General features: G+C 35.3%; 1 protein-coding gene across 12 annotated transcripts in view; it reads right to left on the reverse strand.

Moving 5' to 3' along the window:
* The window catches only part of NBEA (neurobeachin), a 697,478-nt gene that overhangs the window by 231,317 nt on the left and 444,784 nt on the right, over window positions 1-21,377 (reverse strand). For all 12 annotated transcript variants that reach the window (XM_086713686.1, XM_086713662.1, XM_086713695.1 and 9 more), the window contains one exon: window positions 17,980-18,104. In XM_086713686.1, coding sequence (XP_086569812.1) covers window positions 17,980-18,104 — 125 coding nt within the window. The remainder of the gene's footprint in view (window positions 1-17,979; window positions 18,105-21,377) is intronic.

Below are 21,377 nucleotides of genomic sequence, written 5' to 3' on the forward strand. Positions count from 1 at the left end.
TTATCCTAGCTCTTACTGGATAATGGCAATTAGAACAGCATAAAGTAATAGATTTGTTAAAACATATTTTGATAAATACTTCAGAAACAAACAATATGATTACAAATTAATGCTACGTGGGAGGTGAGAGGAATTAAACAGGTTATATGTATATTCTTTCACAGGCCCACAGATGATTCTTACTTCTGGAATAAAAGCCTGAGGACTGAATACTGAATGCTCCAGAATCTTATCTTAATTTTATTTGGTTTCTTGGTGATATAAAGCCAGTAAAACAGAACTCTTCTGGGGGTAGCTATCTTTATAGCTTGTTTGCTTCTTGGGTAGTAACTTAATTTGAGCAACTCAGAGCTTGCATCATCTGAGAACAAAAGACACAAATCCAATGATTAATAACCGAGAAGCCATATTTCTATTAGACATCTGCAGTTGGGTATTCCTAATTCCACATTTCCCTAACTGAATGAATCATCTCTGGCTTCTCCACCTCTCCCTGTTTTGATACAACCACTTACTTAAGCCATAAACCTTGGGGGTCATCCTGGAAGGTGACTGCCATGGCCCCAGCTCAGGCTCCCATTGTTTTAGACTGGAGGTCTTCAATAGCTCCCTTATTCACTCTATCCCCATGTTTTTGTCAGAGTGATTATTACAAAGCAGAAATAAATTGATATTTTCCTGCTGAATATTGTTTACTAACTCCTCCCAATCAACAACATTCAATGCAAGTCTTAGATGATAGGAGTCAAAATCTAAACTCCTTGGGGCACCTGGGTGGCTCAGTCGGTTAAGCGTCCGACTTCAGCTCAGGTCACGATCTCGCGGTCCGTGAGTTCGAGCCCCGCGTCGGGCTCTGGGCTGATGGTTCTGAGCCTGGAGCCTGCTTCCGATTCTGTGTCTCCCTCTCTCTCTGCCCCTCCCCCATTCATGCTCTGTCTCTCTCTGTCTCAAAAATAAATAAACGTTAAAAAAATAAACTCCTTAGCACAGCTGGTCTATGCCTTTTATCCTCATTACCAGTTTTGCATTATATTTTCTTACTCCCCCATCACCATTACTGAACCAGTTATAGCTTCCAAAATACGTGCTCGGACCTTTTCACCCAGGGCTAATATTATTCCCTCTGTATGGTGTGTTCCTTCATTCCTCCTTTGTTGGGCTAATTCCTATTTGATCTTTCAAATTACCTCCTTTAGCTGCCTTTCTTAGCCAACCACTCTGTGCTTTCACAGCTTACATAGAACTCAACTACACTGTACAGGTGTTAATCTGTTATGTGTTTGTCCTTTCCATTAGATTATGGCCTTGTTTCTGCAGCCTCTGCGCCTGGTACCCAGGGGACATGTAACAAACATTCGCTGAATGAGTTCAAGTCTACCCACTCTGTGTTCCCTTCTCTGATTTCTCTTATTAAAGAAAAAAATTATTTATTCATTTTTGAGAGAGACAGAGACAGTGCAAGTAGGGGAGAGGCAGAGGGAGAAGGAGAGAGATAGAGAGAGAATCCCAAGCAGGCTCTGAACTGTCAGTGCAGAGCCTGATGCCTGGGCTCAAACTCATGGAATGATGAGATCATGACCTGAGCTGAAACCAAGACTCTGATGTTTAACCAACTGAGCCACCCAAGCGCCCTTCTGATTTCTGATTTATTTATTTATTTGTTTGCTTTTTTAGAGAGACAGCAAGTGCGAGCAGGGGAGGGGCAGAGAGAGAGGGAGAGAGAATCCCAAGCAGGCTCTGCACTGTCAGCACAGAGCTCGATGCTGGGCTCTAACTCACAAGACCATGAAATCATGACCTGAGCTGAAATCAAGAGTTGGACACTTAACCAACTGAGCCATCCAGGCACCCCTCTGATTTCTCTTATTTTTTTCTTTATTATTTATGGGGGGGGGCAGGAGAGGGGCACAGAGAGAGGGAGAGAGCAGGCTCCAGGCCCAGGGCAAAGCCCAAGGCTAGGACTCAATCTCACTCCCATAAGATCATAACCTGAGGGAAACCAAGAGTTAGACGCTTAACTGACCGAGCTACCCAGGCACCCCTCTTCGCAGATTTCTTAAGCTAAGTTTGTGTGCTTTTTCCCTTATGCTTCCCCCACCCTTGCAAATCCTACTACTGGAGTTACAGGTATTGGAATTGGCTGTTGGCTTGTTGTCTCCACACAGCCCAAAAGCTCCTTGATCACTGGCAACATGTTTCTGTCTTTGTCTTCTCAGTTCTTAGCACACTGCCTGACACAGAGTGAGCCCTCATAAATGCTAAAAAAATGGATGACCTGAGACATAAACGTCACCTCTGGATATTTCTTAATCTGAAGATCCTAAGATTTCTCAGAGATTCTGGTTGATCTGCCTCCAATTTGGGGGCAAACTGGAGAATCTGTGTATTTACACAAAAGGGAACTTGGTTCTTTACATGAAATAATCAATTAAACCCTTTAAGTATGAGTCAGCCTGATAAAACATGTTTTACCTTGTACACAATCATGTTTAATCTGCTTTGTCATTAAGAAAAATGCTTTACATTACTCTTGTGTTATTAAAATCTACAAATAAAATAAATGTAGTCAAAGGAAGGTAAACTCTGAAATGCATATTAAGCTTTCAATTTTATCATCTCTGGTTTTAAAGTAGTAAAACAATCATGCCTTTAAAAGATAGATAGTAAAGTAATCTGTACCAACACACTGAACTTGCCACCCCTGTTTGAAGTGTTATCAGTCTGTAGCTCAGTAAACTTCCTGATTTTGTGGTATTGCACCAAACATTTATCTAAATTAAAGTGTACAAGATCCAAAGGTGCTTTTCAATTGCAATATCTTTTATGAATTAGAGATTCATTCATCAAAATTACAGGCAAGAAGAGGTAAGGTCTCAAAGGGCTGTCTCATTACAAGGCTTATAAACACTGTCCTTGGAAAGAATTGGTTGAACACCCAACAAATCAAAATCTGATTGGGAAGAGAATTTATTTGAGATCATCTGTCTTCAGAAGACATGTTGGACTGAGTGCACTTCTTGGCCTCTTTAACCATTCATCAAGAAATTAACAAGCAAATACTACAGACCATGAGAACTCCCTACTTAGATTTGAAAATGTTAATTGTGTGTAAAATTGGATAGTATACACATATACACTTATTTTCTAAGAAAACATCAAAATGCCATAAGTTGGGAAGGTTCAGAAACAAAAAAATGCCACCAAATTATAGATTAATCCAAATCCAAAGTTACTCTTACATTATTTTCCACATTGTGTTACAAACAACAACTACAGGAAGACATTCTATACCCATTAGATTTCTTAGTAAATATATATGTTTGAAGCGCTGTATGTGAAAATGTTATTTAATGTAGAATAATCTGTTATATGAACCTAAATAAAGCTCCTCCTTCATTAAATTTATTAAAAATTTTTTTAACATTTAGTCATTTTTTGAGAGACAGAGACACAGCATGAGCGGGGGAGGGGCAGAGAGAGAGGGAGACACAGAACCCGAAGCAGGCCCCAGACTCTGAGCTGTTGGCACAGAGCCCAATGCGGGGCTCGAACTCACGAACCGTGAGATCACAACCTGAGCGGAAGTTGGATGCTTAACCGACTAAGCCACTGAGGGACCCCTCATTAAATTTATTAATAAACAAGATCCATGTGAAACACAGTATATTCTAAAACCGAAGTAACAAGAGAACTAAAATGTTTCTAGAATTGTTTCTATACTTTAATATCACTACTATAATGTATTATCATTAAATATGTTAAATATAGAAATGACAAATTGAAGACATTCACTTATCTTAATAATACTCAGAGAATATGTCCATCTGGAGAGTCAGGACAATCTAGGCAAAAGAAGTTATTTCATTTACCCATCACGTCCTTTTTTAAATTATTATTGATAAATATTAACAGTTAATATAAAGAAAAAGAGCACATTGTAGTTTATTTGTTTCAGAAATTATTTGATGAATATTCTATACAGCTCTGAAACATCTATACTAACAGATAAAAAGTAATTTGCAATTGTGGTTTATATACACAATGGAGTACTACGTGGCAATGAGAAAGAATGAAATATGGTCCTTTGTAGCAACGTGGATGGAACTGGAGAGTGTGATGCTAAGTGAAATAAGCCATACAGAGAAAGACAGATACCCTATGTTTTCACTCTTATATGGATCCTGAGAAACTTAACAGAAACCCATGGGGGAGGGGAAGGAAAAAAAAAAAAAAAAAAAGAAAGGTTAGAGTGGAAGAGAGCCAAAGCATAAGAGACTCTTAAAAACTGAGAACAAACTGAGGGTTGATGGGGGGTGGGAGGGAGGGGAGGGTGGGTGATGGGTATTGAGGAGGGCACCTTTTGGGATGAGCACTGGGTGTTGTATGGAAACCAATTTGACAATAAATTTCATATATTGAAAAAAAAAGTAATTTACAGCCATAAGTTAGCTATAAATTATATATATGTGACTAACACACAGAGAAAAGATATAAACCCGTAATAAGCCAATTTTAGCACAGCATCAGCTTCTTACCAGTTTTACGCTATTATTTATTTTTCACTGAGTACAGAAATATGGCTTTAATTTGTTATTTATTAAAAATGATATATGCATGTGTTTATGCATCTATTTACCTATCTAATGTAAATCTACCATTTAAGAATACAATTTCAGTATTAATCGACCTGCACAATTAAATACATGACCTATGACTCATGGTCTGCCCCCTACTTATTTAACCTCACTATTTCATTGGTTTGGTATCTTCACATCTCATATCCCCCAAGAATTGGATGTGTCTGGTCCCAAACATGCAATACTTTTTCAAGCTTTTAAATCTGACATATGTAATTTCTTTCACAGGGAATTCTCTTATCTGCCTTGTCCTTCAAGATTCAGTTTAGTTGATTACTCCCTTTTCTGTATAAGCTTTGTATCTAACAAATTAGTCAAAATATATTATGATTTTTTGGTATTTTCTGGATTCTTTCATTTAGGTGTTATCCTAATAAGACTTTAATTAGATATGTGCCAAATACCAAACAAAGTGGAAATCAACAAACATTTGTTGAATGAGCACATGAAAATATAAGCATAATTCAAATAGTAATCATTTTTTTATATGCACAATACAGAAGTCATTTGACTCTTTATGTCCTTTATAGCTTCCTCAAAAATGAAGAACCTGGGCTATGAGGTTTGCAATTCTTACTTTATTTTTCCCCTCTAACATCTATTAAGAGCATATTTTGAAAACATATTTAGACCAATCTCTTAACTCCAGTTTCTCAACCTGTGAAGGAGGAATAGGTATCTATCAACCAAACTCCTATAGTATTATTGCAATGTTAAAATGAGACAGTGTATATTAAAATACTTTAAAATGTGTGAAGCTTATTTATATAATAAGGTTTCAAAAATGTTTGTTAAAATTATGGTAAAATAAAAAATTAACAAGAGAATATTAAAAGAGTTTACTAAGCATATAACTTAAAATTGAAAAAGAATACAGCCAGTATTTTATTGTGTATAATAATGCTTTTAAGATTTATGTAAAGGAGGGGGAAAAAAACTAGGCTGATGTGAGGAGATTAAAATTAAAAAAAAAAAAAAAACAAAACACCTCAAGATAATTCATGCATGTAAGGTCTTAGCAGAATGCCTAACAAACAACAGGTATTCAACAAATAAATGTTTTCTTTCCTTCGGTTGGGATTAATGTTCCCTCTGCCATGCTGTCATTTCTCTGTTTATATTCACTAAAACACAGTATGAGCCTTCAACTCCTCCATTGATTAGATGCTCCCTGAAGACAGGAAGGAGGGCCTGGAGACAGGTGCCATGAAGTGTTTGTGAAACTCAATGGAATGTAAACAGCTTACATTAAAAACTGTTTTCCCCCAATAACCATAATATTCATTTAAAGATATTATTAAATAAAACTACATAAGCATCAATGTATTTGGCATGCATTTGTGATTTTGTATATTGGTATCTTTAGAATGTAAGTATTATTAATATCTTAGACATTCGAATGAAAAGAACAGCTTTCTCAACAAAGTTAGCATCAGAATTTGCTTTAGAGTATTATGTATAGATAATGCACGTAATATATACTTCTTCATCACTGGAAGAGAATGGGCAGAATGGAAATTTAGTATCATTTCAATTTCAGCTAAATGTAACATCAGGAAAAATTCTAATGTTTCTAAACATCTGGAAGTCAATTTCGCAAGATAACATTCTTTCGTGAAAGAGAAATTCTTTCCAATATACACCATTTTACAATATTTCTGGCTTGTAAAATGTGTTTTGACAAAATCTACTCCTATGTAAATAAGATAAAATGCTTCAATTCGGGAGTGCCTGGGTGGCTCAGTGAGTTAAACATCTGACTCTTGATTTCGGCTCAGGTCATGATCTGAGATTGAGCCCTGCATCGGGCTCAGCACTGGGCATGGAGCCTGCTTACTATTCTCTCTTTCTCTCCCTCTCTGTCTGTCTTTCCCCTCTCCTCCAAAAAAAAAAAAAAAGTTTCAATTCGATGTCAGTTATACCTCAAGTAATAAAAATGTGCTGCAATTCATTTTCAAACCTAAATGCTTTTAGAAATATTAATGAGGTATTAATTTCTTGGCATCTTGTAAAACAAAGATTACATTTCCTCATTAAAGCTGAAATCAGAGCAACAAATACTATTATAGAACAGTGCTTTTAGTAACTTTAAGTTTAATTTTTACTAAAAGGAAAAGATTTTAAGGTAAATATACCTCTCACCTAATATTATTAGATAGCGACATGTTACCATGCAATAATATATATGAACCAATCTATTAATGAGAACATTATAATTTTGAACATTTCAAATAAGATGAAATTTTTTCTATATTGAGAAACATAGGACTCAAAAACATTTTAGGCCGACCTTAATATAATATAAATGCAGTAGATACATATATACAATACACTTTACTGTAATATAATTTAAAAATTGTTTAAAGTAAATATTTTTCTTTGTAAATACTTTAAATTCAAAATTAAATTTTGTGTTTGACTCTACATCACAGACATAGTATTTCTTTCCTTAAGAAAGAAGGAAATATTTTCATAAGAAATACTGCTGACATAAAGACGAAAAAAATCATGGTTTATGTAGAACAAATTTTAAAAAATCCAAGACTTTACAGTAGAAATATCCTAATGATAAAAACTGTTACTGATACTGAATAAAAACACTACTAAAAAGAATGACTAAAAATTTCAAGTACCTTTTCTCTCTTCTATACCTGGTGCTGAGTCAGGAGACTCCCTTCATTAACACAAAATCATCTTATGAAAACAACACACTTTAAGTAAAAATCTAAGTGGTCACTGACTCAATAAACATGCAATAAATGGATACATAAATGCATTCTGAATGCATTACATTTAATTGTGGCTTCCACTTCATTTTTGTTGCCTGAGAATACATTGAATAATCCAAAATAGATATTATCTCAACTACCATAAAACTAAAAACCCAAGATCCCGGCTTCAAATTTACACTGAACCTGATTCAGAAGTGGTAATCCTTGCCCGAATCAATAATTATGTTACTTATGGCTCATCTTCAGCACATCATTGCATCACATAAAATTAGAGTGCCACATCCCTTGTGGTTTTTTTTACCAATGAAAAACTTGCACAGACTTTGTTTCAAACCGGACAAATGTTATATCTGCAGGTAGGCTGTTCTCTGGAAAGCTGCAGGAAAATATTCAGTGGTGGAGTGAAATACAGAATTAGCAATAGGGGCATTAATTAAGATAGAGTGTTCACAGAAATTATTCTGAGCAGCAAATTCTTATTTAGATTAGCTATGCTTGTAAATGATTTACTGGATTGTATGACCTAAAACAAGAAAATGGCTACCTAACATCAACAGTTATTGCTTAGTGGAAAAGGACATCAAGGACACTTGCAAGTAAAAGAATTGGATCAATATTAACGTGATTTTCATTTCATGCTTCCCCAACTCCAGTAAGCTGACAATATACTCTGATTATGTGAACTGCCTCAGAGTAACACAGAAAAGGTTATTAGAGCAAGAGGTGGAAATGGAAGGCACTTTTTATATTGACAGGCCTGCTAATAGAGTATACTGATTTTCCAAGACATGCAGTGCATTTTTACAATTTGGTTCTGACAGCAAAAATGGAATTTCATTTATTCCTAATTCAAAATATTCATATGTAAGCAATATTTCTTAGAGCAGACCAACAAAGGGGATATTCTCAAACAGCATTTTTAAACTGAAAAAAAAAAATGCAATTAAAAAGGTGCAAGAAAATCTTATTGAATTTAAGTGCAGCACTATAGAAGTATAAAATGCTAACTCAATAAGCTTCTTAATGGAGTGAAGTAGAAAAATGCATTCTGTGCTTTTTAAAGGAAATCTGATAAACCATATTTTAAGAATATACATGATAGTAAATGTAGAATCCCTGTGCATTTTAGACTGGATATTACTCGGTTGGGTTTTGATTAGCCATGAAGTTAGGGTAATTGTGAAATATTCAAACTAGGACCTTATTACATTAAAAGTCACATGGCACACTTTACTTATGGAAAAAAATGCTAAAACATATAGAAAACTTGGGGCAGTTTGGAACCCTGTCAATATCATAAAGAGCAGAGACGATGCATTATTCATCTTTGCGATTATTTGATACAGAGCATAGTGTTTGGGTCCTATGCTGAAGTTTGCTTAGAAAAAGACTAGCAAGAAATAAAGCCATCAAAACCGGCAGATAGCTGCTTTACATGGGTGTCAATGAGAGATTTTTTTCTCCGTTTTGTACTTTTCTGGCCTTTTCTAGATTTTCTACAATGAGCATATTTCTTTTCAGGAAGGAAGGAAGGAAGGAAGGAAGGAAGGAAGGAAGGAAGGAAGGAAGGAAGGAAGGGAGGGCGGACTAAAACCTTGCATGGTGAGTCAAGAGGAGTAAATGGCAGATGAGGAGCAGAATGGAAGGAAGAAAGTTTTGACAACTCTAGGAATGAAAGATGCATCGGGCAACTGAACCAAGGGCTGAGAGATGGGCACACTTCCTATGGCAGTGGGGGGCATCAACCTAGGGAATGATGCTTGGTTTTGCTTCTGAAAGCCTGTCACAGAAGTCAGTGGGGAAAATTTACTTTAAGATCCTGGGAACGGGGAGTAGGAGATATTTTGGCTACATAAGCAAGTGGCTCAAATATGGGAGAAAAAACTGATAAAAATTTCTCCTTGATCAATAAAAAACATGGAATAGCTAAGAGATGGTGTTGATATAGGTTATTTAAAGCACTTTTAAAACACTCAGAACATTTTATTTTTTTAAGTTTATTTATTTTTGAGAGAGCGAGAGAGCGAGTGCACACATGAACAGGGGAGGGGTAGAAAGACAGGGAGAAAGAGAATTCCAAACAGGCTCTGCACTGTCAGCCTGGAGCCAGATGCGGGGCTCGAACTCACAATCCGTGAGATCATGACCTGAGTTGCAATCAAAGAGTCGGTTGCTTAGCTGACTGACCACCCAGGAGCCCCATGGAACATTAAAAATCTTTTTAAAATTTTTATTTATTTTTGAGAGACAGAGAGAGAGAGAGGGAGAGGGTGAGGGAGAGGGAGAGGGGGAGGGGGGAGAGGGAGAGAGAGAGAGAGAGAGAGAGAGGGAGAGAGAGAGAGAGGGAGAGAGAGAGAGAGAGAGAGAGAGAGAGAACAAAGAAGAGATCACAGAACTGTCAGCACTCATGGGCCTGGAGATCATGACCTGAGCTGAAGTCAGATGCTTAACTCACTGAGCCACCCAGGTGCCCTGCCCCTCAGAGCATTTCAAAATACGTCTTGTACATGACACCTGAAGCACATGCTGTGAACGACACTAAGTTCATCTGTAGGCTACAGGAGTAACCAAAATTTAACAGGTAAACTTCAAAGCAGGAAAGTGTTCAATAATGCTCTTTGCAGTCAGAATTCCAAGTGTACCTAAGGCAACATACTATATAGTAAGAGAATGGTATTTTGGTTGCATTTTTGTTCTCTCTACCACTTACTAGCATGCCATCTAACTTCTTTGGTCTGTCATTCTCTCAAATAAAAATCCTTTAATGGCTCTGTCTATTGACAAATCCTTTCACAATGTGGCTTCAAACAGGCTTTTCAGCCTCATTTTGTACAGTGTCCCCACTATCCTGTGTTCCATCACATAGCACCATTTTGCATCCCCTGGACACATTATGTTGTACTGTGTGGCCCCTTTCTCACATTGCCACCGTTTCACTTACTGGCTTGTGAAGATCTCCATTCATCCTTTCAAGTCTAGCTAAAATGTATTTCTTCAGTTAGGCAACTCCCTTCACTGAGCTCAGATAGCATTTTAACACACGTTGACAAAAATATTTATCATGGTGCGCTGTAATTACTTATAAATGCAATTGTGTATACACTTTATGAAAAATTAGTCTGAAAGAACATAAATAACATTATGGATAGTTCTATGCCACTCAGCAGTAATATAATTTTGTCAGCTCCCTATCTTAAACAGCCTTCGATGTTCTAAGTGGAAAGAAAATGTAGGCATAAAAAATACATTTCAGAATTTGAAAATACCATACTTGTAGACCTATTCCATAAAAATCCTATTTTTCAATACTACTACTTTAAATGATGAAAATACTGTATGTATACCTTGAAATTAATCGATTATCAACTCAATAAAAAACAGCAACTAACTACATAGAATTGAATTAATTCTACGCTCTAAATGGAACAGAAGATATCATTTCCTGTTTTCAAATCGTTTTTATCTCAGAATATGATACACCTAAAGTCAAACATTTTCTGAAATTTTTACATAGGGGCCTATCACAAAAGCAAAACATTGAGGCCATTCAAAGGAATAAGTTATGCCTTCATATCTTGGTAATTTCTGATACTACCTCTGCCATTCCTGGCTCACCTGGTAAATTCCTAATCTTCTCTCAAGACGGTTCCTAAGTAATTACTTCTATGAAGCCTACTCCAACCCATCAGACTCACAGTTAGTCACTCTGTCCCCTGCGCTCCTTTATGAACTACTACCTCTCTTTATGATAACTGTTTCTCACCAGTAGACCAGGGTTTTTCCACCTTGTGGCATTCCACTAGTGGCATTTAGGGCTGGAGTTTTGTTGTTGTCATCATTCTAGGGAAGCTGCCTGTGCATGACAGGATATTCTAGCAGCAGTCTCTATTCAGTAGATGCTGGGAACACACCCCCACCTCCACCCTGTTATAAAGCACTAAACTATATGCTCTTAGACGGTAGAAACTGTTTCAAACTTTGAAGCCAGCATGTAGCAAATGCTTGGAATATAGAAGATATTCAATAAATGCTTCTAAATTAATACAGTGATTTGATTCTTCTGAATCTGTTTAAAGCTACAATCTGCATCTTCAACACAAAGACAGGGGAGTTGTAATTAGAACATTTGTTGGTACAAAAATGCTATATAAAGTCTGTAAAATGCATCTGATAAGCATATTTTGTAACAGCATTTATGTAATCTGTTTCAATTATTTTGAGAGAATATAAAAATGAGAAGTGAAGACAATGCTCTGATATTAAAATGTGACACTGGCATAAAAAAGAGCTGAAAGATGATTCCTTGTATGTCTTTTTCTTCTTCTTTTAAAAGAGTTTACATCATTAACTTTCAGTGAATTATTTTAACCATAATCAGATCACCTCATTTATTCAAGATATGGAGATTCGATTAATAACACACCAATTAAAATGGAGTTATCGATGAACAGTAATAAGATGTTTGCGAGTGCTTCTACATAATACAAACGATAGATTATTACGTAAAAAAATCAAATCGTATTTGTCAAATATGATAATAACTGTAAACTCTTAAAAAGAAGTCAATTAGCTTCTTTCTCAATTTTTATAGTTGCATTAGTATTTTTTAGTCTCAAGTGCTTTTCTTATTTCTGCAAGCAGCACATTACAGTAGCCATGCATATACCATCAAAACTAATTTAATTCCAGATTCATTACAGAGCTGCTTTTTATTCATCAAGGTCATATCTTGATGGCTTCACAAGCTTAGATAAATCAGGTGTTAAGCAGACACATCTCTGAGGAACCTAAGGATGTTCTCATTTGCAGTTCTCAGCATATCTTATTATTTATTGCCAAAGAAATGACTGATTAACTTTGTCATCTTTGCTCTATGTTTTTTTTTTCTTCCAGCTGAAGCAGCCTGCCCTCTTTTGAGATGCCTGATCAGACCTATTTAAGATGATGTCTTTGATCACAGACATGGGGAGCTTGCGATCCTAGGCTTTGATGAAACATTGTTCCACTATAATTTTATGGAAGGGAAACAGAGTCTTAAATGATAATTGACAGTCAACAAAGACAACCAAACTTATTAAGATTTTGTACTCTTCTTTGACAGCATAATCTTTAAGCACCGGAAATGCACCAGAAGTTGACTAGTCTAGGTTTTATTTAAACACATAAACAATACACAAAACCCTTCCTTTTCAATCATTTCCCCATTAGCTAATTTGCCCTGAAGAAGAAAATCATGCAGGTCAGAAGATGAATTTTGAGTTTAAAATATTTTCCTTATATTCTTATGGTCTGTAAAATTCCTACTAATCAATTAAATTTGCACTTTTAAGAAATTTTACTGTTAGAAAATACCTAAATAGCATATTTAATACATACAAAATTAGAACATTAAACATCAGGAAAAAATCACATGCCTCTAGGTTTTATTAATCACATTCCAACACCAAGGCTGAAAGTATATCAAATCACACCAAATCTTTTGCGCATGACAACCTCATAAATTATTCAACTCATTAGTATTACTAAGAAGCATGAAAAACTCCATCAGTATTAAGAATGTTTTCCAACAGAAAAAGGTCAACCAAAAGTTTTAATAATGAAATGGAAAGGAAAGCTTTTCAAAGTCAGTATGAAACAAAATTATTGTCCTTTCTATCTTCTTGAAAATATACCCAGTTTTGATTATTTGCTCATATAAAAGAAAGCACTGTTAATATATTTGATTTGTGGCTCCACAAAGATTATCTGAAAAGAATGTTCAAATTATGGCTAAGTGTTCCCACCCATCACATGAAAGTTTAACTCCAGTTTAATCTAAATGACTGAATTTAGGGAAAAGTCAAGTGATTCAAAACATTTTAAATAAAATATTAAGTCTGCTAATTCAGTTTCAGTTCTGTTACATTAGTATAGGCTCACCTTCTTGAAACTTACTGTACTATAGGAACGAACAGATAGACCTTACCAGTGTTCAAATCCCAGGGACTGCTTTGATGGCCATGTAAGTATTCTCTATTTATGTACAACTTGTTTAATAGTCTGGAAACACTGATCACTGATTCAAACACTTATATCCATACTGAAAGTTCCATTCACAAAATATTCTTCTGCTCTTAAAAGAATTTTGCTGCCACAATGTAGATGAATAGAATTTTTTTGGACCAAAGATTATAGCAGAGTTTCTGTGCATTTAATGCTTAATTTTCAAGACACAACGTACAGGGAAATTGAAATACTCTAATTATTTAACATCGAGGAAGAAACCAATTGAATTTCAATTTGTCCTAGAAGCCCTCTCAAAATGTGAAGCCTTTTACAAAAATGTACAATAAATGTACCTTTTCTAGGTCTACACAAACCAAAATATTTAATAATTTAGATGTTAAGTCTATATGCTGCTAGACTTGAAGGTACTTAAAACACATTTAAATGTTTAATGGCAGGCAGAGTGGCCAGATGATGGGCTGAATTTTTTACTTTTATATGAATGTTCTAGCAATATGTGAATAAAAAGCTTTATTTAAAATATTTTTAATTAAGGTTTTCGACTTTTTTTTTATCGGATGAAGTGCTTTGTAATAATAACTTACATTTACTCTCTATTTCTTCTGAAGAAATAACTTTACATATAGGTTAGGAGGCACGTTGAGAGTTTGGAAGAAGATACAATGCTACCTTTTTCTCTTGGCAGTTTTTAATACTTCTTTCTATTTCTGTGTACAGCTCACACCAGGGGGCACTTTCCCACTCATCTCTTCACATCCTCCATATTTTACTCCCTACTCTCTACACAATTGCAAAGGCCCACCGATAGAAACTGTGCTGAAGGTTGAAGAGGTATGCTCTAGAGCTGGTTTTGGAGGTACAATTGTTTCAGTTCTCTTTTGTTTTCCATTACAAGATCTTAATCTTGAGAATGATGTGACAATAACTCTGGCATGGGTACCATATAGCTTTCCTGAATATTTTAGGGCATACACGTGGTCTTTGTTCTAGTTATGCATAAAAAAACATACCCCTCTTGCCTTCTATCAATGAACTCAACTCAAGAGAGATAATTAGTTCTGAATACCGCTCATTCCAAATTTCAAATTCATAAATTGCTCCATACACTAATGGCTCAAATTAAAATATAAGAAAAACAGGTGTTGCTGAGGATGTAGAGAAAAAGGAACCCTTGTGCACTGTTGGTGGAAATGCAGACTGGTGCAGCCACTCTGGAAAACAGTATGGAGGTTCCTCAAAAAGTTAAAAATAGAACTACCCTGTGATCCAGCAATTGCACTACTGGATATTTATCCCTAAGGTACAAAAACATGAATTCAGAGGGATACATGTACCCCGATGTTTACAGCAACATTATTTACAACAGCCAAATTGTGGAAGCAGCCCAAGTGTCCACTGATGGATGAATGGATAAAGAAGTGGTATATATACATAATGGAATATTATTCAGCTATAAAAGATGAAATCTTGCCATTTGCACCAACACGGATGGAGCTACAGAGTATAACGCTAAGCAAAATAAGTCAGTCAGTGAAAAGCAAATACTATATGATTTCACTCATATGTGGAATTTAAGAACAAAACAAAGCAAAAAAGGAGAGAGTGACAAACCAAGAAACAGACTCTTAAGCATAGAGGACAAACTGATGGTTACCAGAGAGGAGCTGGGTGGGGGGGATGGGTGAAATAGGTGATGGGGAGTAAGGAGTGCACTTGTGATGGGGCACCGGCTGATGTATGGAATCGTTGCATTACTATATTGTACACCTGAAACTAAAAGGAACACTGTATGTTACCTATATTGGAATCAGAAAACTTAATAACAAAAGGGTTTATTTATGTGTAGACAAAAAATAAAATAAAATACTCTTACACTACACTCGGAAGATGTTTAGTATTACCTACATCTTTCATCTATTTCAAAATTAAACTGCTATTTTCAGTTTAGGTTCAGTAACAGTAGTTACTATGGCATCAAAAGCTGACTATCAGATGTCTTAAAAGATTTTAAAGTAAAAGATTTTAAAATTTGTTTCTGATAGGCTTTAACAATGGTTTAATAATACAGATATTTTACAAATTAAACATACAAAGTATCTGCTTTTACAGAGAATGCCATTTTTTTCTAACAGGCTCCTTTTTTTTTTTGTTTTGTTTTTTGTTTTTGTTTTTTAAACTAACAGACTCTTTAAAAGCAACCTATAGAATGCTGAATACAGTATAATGTGGATCTTGTATAAATAAACCTTTGTCAACTCAGTATCACTACTAATATCAATTTAGCCTAACTCTGTTACAAACTGTCTCTATATGTTTCTATTTTCAAATGGGATGAATTCAAATAGGATGGGTTGGTGAAAAAGTCTAAAGTGTATGAAGTGAAGTTTTAATAATTTCAAGTTCAAATTATAAAGCATGACATTTTAGGTATTTCTAAAAATCTCTTCTATTAGAGTGTAAAGACAATATGTCATTTAAAAAAAATTTAATGTTTGCTTATTTTTGAGAGAGTGAGACACAGCACAAGTGGGGGAGGGGCAGAGGGAGAGGGAGACCCAGGCTCCAAAGCAGGCTCCAGGCTCCAAGCTGTCAGCATAGAGCCCAACCAGGGGCTCGAACCCACGGACTGCGAGATCATGACCTTGCGAAGTCAGCGCTTAACTGACTGAGCCACCCAGGCGCCCAAGACAATATCTTATTTTAAGCATAAAGATAACACAACAAGTTAAGTTTAAGTCCTTAGGCACTAAAATCCTTAGGTGATCTCTCTTGTTCATTAAAGAAATCCCCTATAGTACCAGTCAACTATAATTTTTTTCTAGCATGTTCTTTCCTATAGTTACTTTTATTGTATAAAGTTATGTTGAAACTTTTATCTTAGGCATAATAGTTTAATATGAAATCCTCATCTATTTATTTAATATGTTTTAGTCTTACTAAGTTATATCAATTCCTGGACTACCTGTACAACAAGTTTTAAAAGCTTTGCACATTTTATTTTTATCAGGATTAAGTATTTTCTCTGTCTAATCCATCAAGAACATGAATGGTATTAAATGTTATAAACTATGGTAAATTTTAAAACAGATGGCTCACTTATTATACTCAAGTAAATGAAAATTATCATAATAAAAACACAAGTAATTGTAAGAACAAAAGTGGTTAATAACAAAAATATATAGATAGGGGTTCATTAATGGTATTTTCTGAGTGTATATAGTTTATTCAATTCTGAGTTGATCAATTACACTTCAATTTGTTGGAGCACTTAAAAATGGTACAAAATAGTCCTATTTATATTTCTTGGTAGACAGCAAACTAAAATAGTAGTATTTTTATTAAATTATAAAAATATTTTGATATTTTCTATTTAATATAGATTTTTTTTTAAGGAAAAATTAAGGTACAGTTCTACTGTAGTGCAATAGTTGATATATTTGATGTGAGATGGTTTTTTTTAAACTTTATTTGCAACCCATTGGAGGACTGGTAATTTCAATTTACATATTGTAGCAGTATTTATTTTTTTGTTTTGTTTTAGACTGAAGAGAATAAAACAGTAAAAAAAATTGAGAATGTCATATGATGAGATTATTAACAAGACATTTGTTTCTGTTAAATACACAAATATGTGCATGTATATATATACAAACACTATACATATGTGTATATATATATATCATGCATATATGTATATTTATATAGCATATATGAGTGTATGTACACATACACAAATTGTACATAAAAATATATGTCTGAGTACACAGTTACAATCGTGTGTTTTGCCACCTTGTATCTTGGTCACCAAAATTTTGAAAGACTTTGAAACTGATAAAGAAACTGATTTTACTCTTGTTTCAGGCTGTGTAAGATTGATGTTGAGTAATAATCCTTCGTATAGAGTCTTTTTTTTTTTCAATGTTTATTCAGTTTTGAGAGCGAGGGCGCCAGCGGGGTAGGGGTAGAGAAGAGGGGCAGAGGATCTGAAGCAGGCTCCACGCTGGCAGTAGCTAGCCTGACATGGGGCTCGAACTCACGAACTGTGAGATCATGAGCTGAGCTGATGTCAGGTGCTCGACCGACTGAACCACCCAGATGCCCCTAGAGTCTTTTAATCTATTAAAAAGAAGTTTAAGGGTCTAAAATATATCAAGTGGGTGAAATATTGGGTTGAGTAAGTGTCACCTACATGACACTGAAGGATAAAGCAGAACATAGTATTTTTGACTTACGACATGCTGAATTTTATTTATTTATTTATTTATTTATTTATTTACTTACTTACTTACTTACTTATTTATTTATTTTTAAGTTTATTTATTTTGAGAGAGAGAGAATGACCAGGGGAGGGGCAGAGAGAGAGGGAGAGAGAGAATCCCAAGCAGGCTCCACACCGTCAGTGCAGAGCCCGATGTGGGGCTCAAACCCATGAGCCTTGAGATCATGACCTGAGCCTTAAACAAGAGTCGGCCACTCAACCGACTGAGCCACCCAGGTACCCCGACATGCTGAATTTTAAATGCTAGTGAAAAAAAATGAATTTTCAACCACAAAGAGTCCCATCATATCCAGGGAAGTGTTGTGTAGGAGGTATTGGTACTGACCATATTCTACTGCAGCTTTGAGCAGTGCTTCAGCATGAGTGGAGCCAAACGCATTACGAACAAATCGTCTCCTTCGACGAAGATCATCTTCCCAGTAATCCAAACGCCAGAAATCATGCAATTGGCTAGGAATGAGGAAATAAACAGTAGGCACTATTAACAACAATGCATAACTGGAAATATATTTTTTTTACATAACATTAAGGCTTTATTTCTTTGGTCTCAATGGAAAATTAGGATGATTTTTGAGATATTTATGTTTTACGATTGTGTTTACATACGCATTTCCTGTCCAAATGACCAAAACTTAAAAGAGTAACATTCTCATATTTTAAGCATTGTAATACTCAGCTCTGTTTTCTCTACAATGTTCTTCTTTCTACTGAAAACATTAATCATGGGGAGTTCAGTAACAAATGCAGCATCAAATTACAAGTATTAATGGCACAGTTTTCCTTCTTTTACACTGTCTTTAACAAGGCTTGTAAATCACAGGATAGACCTCACTACAAATAGTTTGCAATTTAATGACCATGGTTTCTTAGTAGACTGAATTAAGAACCATAAAATATTGCCTGCTTGGATTTGGTGGAACAATGATTAAAATAATGTGCTGAAATATTCATTGAAATAATTCCCTGCTGCCCACAGCAACCTGAGAAAAGTGCAATTTTATCCATTATTAATAATACTGAATTAGAGCTACAAAAAATTCCAGTATGTGGTAATTGTCTTGGTAAATTATTATTCTAACACTAACAGAGTCCTTGGATGATTTTACTGCTTTCAGCTAATATAAACCATTAACAATTACGGCCTTCACTGGGTAACACTGTCTAAACCATGTTATGCTCTAAACTAATATTAAAAATCCACGAGATATTTTAGAAACTACTGAAATCTGTTCATTGTATATCAATGGAATGTTTCACAATATAATTTTTGTTTTCAATTCAATTTCAATAACCATTGGTGATAAAAGCCACTGTCTGAGAAGTCTGTTTTTCTCTCTCTCTAGTATTTGGAGTAATATACTCAAGAGATAATATTCTAATGTTCTTGAACAGCACTATTCATAAAAACACATAAAATGCTTTCATAGAAGATTTGATTTCATTTTTATTTTGCTATTTTATTGTAAAAGAATACTACATTTTATTAAAGCAGGAACTGTATATGTTTTGCTCATCATTATATCTCTAGTACAATATCTAGGACATACTATGTTTTTGAATAGTCAATGAATTTATTATGCCAATTCTTCACCTTGAAAACCTATAGACATGTAGTCATTGAGAACAGTAATACACTTTTGAAAAACATTTTGGATTTTGTGGCTATCCAATTTTGTTTTCCACAACTTAATTGTTAAAGAATATAACAAGGTAAGGGATATATAAAGAGAATATTAAAATTATAAGCATTTGAAGTATATTTGAATTCACTTGTTTTTCTACACATCATAATTATTAAAACTTTATTTTTCATTCAAAATAAGATTGCCAAAGAATAATGGTTACAGGTACCTCTGTGAATTTAAAATAGGACAGTATCTATCCTTACAAATACAGACTAATCGTAGTGGTTTAAGGAAGACCCTGCTAAAAACTTGCTATACAGATTTTCCTTAAGAGTGTGTCAAAATTGGGGTGTGGTTGGCTTAGTCAGTTAAGGGTCCCACTCCTGATTTTGGCTTGGGTCATGATCCCATGGTTCCTGAGATGCAGCCCCACATCGTATTGGACTCTGTGCTGACAGCATGGAGCCTTCTTGGGATTCTCTCCCTCTCTCTCTGTCTCTTACCCCCACAAGCTCTTTCTGTGTCTCCCAAAATAAATAAATAAAAATTAAAAAATAGAGCATGTTAAAATCAAATTTTGAATTCCCCAGGAGAGACAGATCTAATATTATCTCAAATTACCAACTATAGACATATCTTTCTCTATTCCTCCTATTAGGTATGACTGAAAAAATTTGGACACTATATGTAAAACAAATATAACAAGACTGTGAAAGTTGGAAAGCAGAAGGCAGACTGACTAATGACCCCAGGGCCAAAGAATAAATTTAGTAGAGTTGCCAGGGTTGTCTTTTTGCCTCACATATCCTAGACCTCAAGGCAAAGAGGCTAGCAACCTAGATTAGACCCATGGGTACAGACCAAAAAAAAAAAAAGTCCCCAACAAAAGCCTGGTTTCTCCAGCCAAAGAACCAAGAAAGGTGCAACCCAGCAAAAGAGAAAACTTTTAGACAACTATTGCACTCTAGCTCAACACCACAGAAAAACAGTAGCCCCACTCTACCCACACCAGAAAGTAAGTGGGAAGTCTACTAATCAAGATGTAATCTCAATCAAGAGATTGAGTCTCTAACATCCTCAGTCAGGGGTGTATCAGAGAAGGACAACAGGGAACCAGGACTTGCATCTCTGAACACCACCCTCAAGAAGTCAGCGGAAACCATGTGGAGGGCCTGGATTTCCCCCCCTGCCAAACAGTAATGAGATGTTCTTCTCCCTCTCACTCAGGGGGTATCAGAGAATGCCTACTAGAGAGTCAGGACTTTCACCTCTGATCAACACCAATAAGGCTACCCACACTAGCCTCACTAGCTAGAACTCCCGCCCCTGCCAAGTAGTAATGAAGCACTGCCTCCTCCCTCACTCTAGATGTCAGTAGAATCCAGGTGGGGAATCTGGAGTTCTACCTCCACCTGGCAGGAAAGATGCAGTGCTTCCCTATTTCTCCTAATGGAGGAATGTCAGAGAGGGTCAACTAAAACAAAAGGTTTAAATAGGATACAATATATCTCAAAGAATAATAAGAAAATATCGTCTTTCAATCTAAAGTTACATGTCACATCAAGAACTTGGAAGATTTCAAACAGAATGTAAAATGTCACCAATAGATGCTAATACTGAGATGACAGGGATGTTAGAATTTTTTGACAAGGATTTTAAACCATGTGTGATTTTTTAAAAATGCTTCACCGAGCAATTATGAACATGCTTGAAACAAATAAAAAAAAAATCGAAAGCCTCAGGAAAGAAACAAAAAGTCTCACTCAGCAAAAAATTAGAAGATATAAAAAGTACCAAAGAAATTTTAGAACTGACAAATAAATGACCAAAATAAAAAGCTCAGTGAATGGGCTTAACAGCAGAACGGAAAGGACAGAAGAAAGATTTAGTTAAATGGCAGATAGAATAATAGATATTACCCAATCTGAATAACAGAGAAAATGGACTGAAAAAAAAAAAAAGGAACAAAGCCTCAGGGATCTATGAATTATAACATCCAAAATATTTGGGTCATGGGAATTCTGGAAAGGAGAGAGGAAAGGGAGCAGGGCTGAAATAGTCCCTGAAAAAATAATGGCTGAATATTTCTCAAATTTGG

The sequence above is a fragment of the Puma concolor genome, chromosome A1, assembly GCF_028749965.1.
Source record: "Puma concolor isolate L17-30 chromosome A1, mPumCon1.1.hap2, whole genome shotgun sequence".
Classification (NCBI taxonomy): domain Eukaryota; kingdom Metazoa; phylum Chordata; class Mammalia; order Carnivora; family Felidae; genus Puma; species Puma concolor.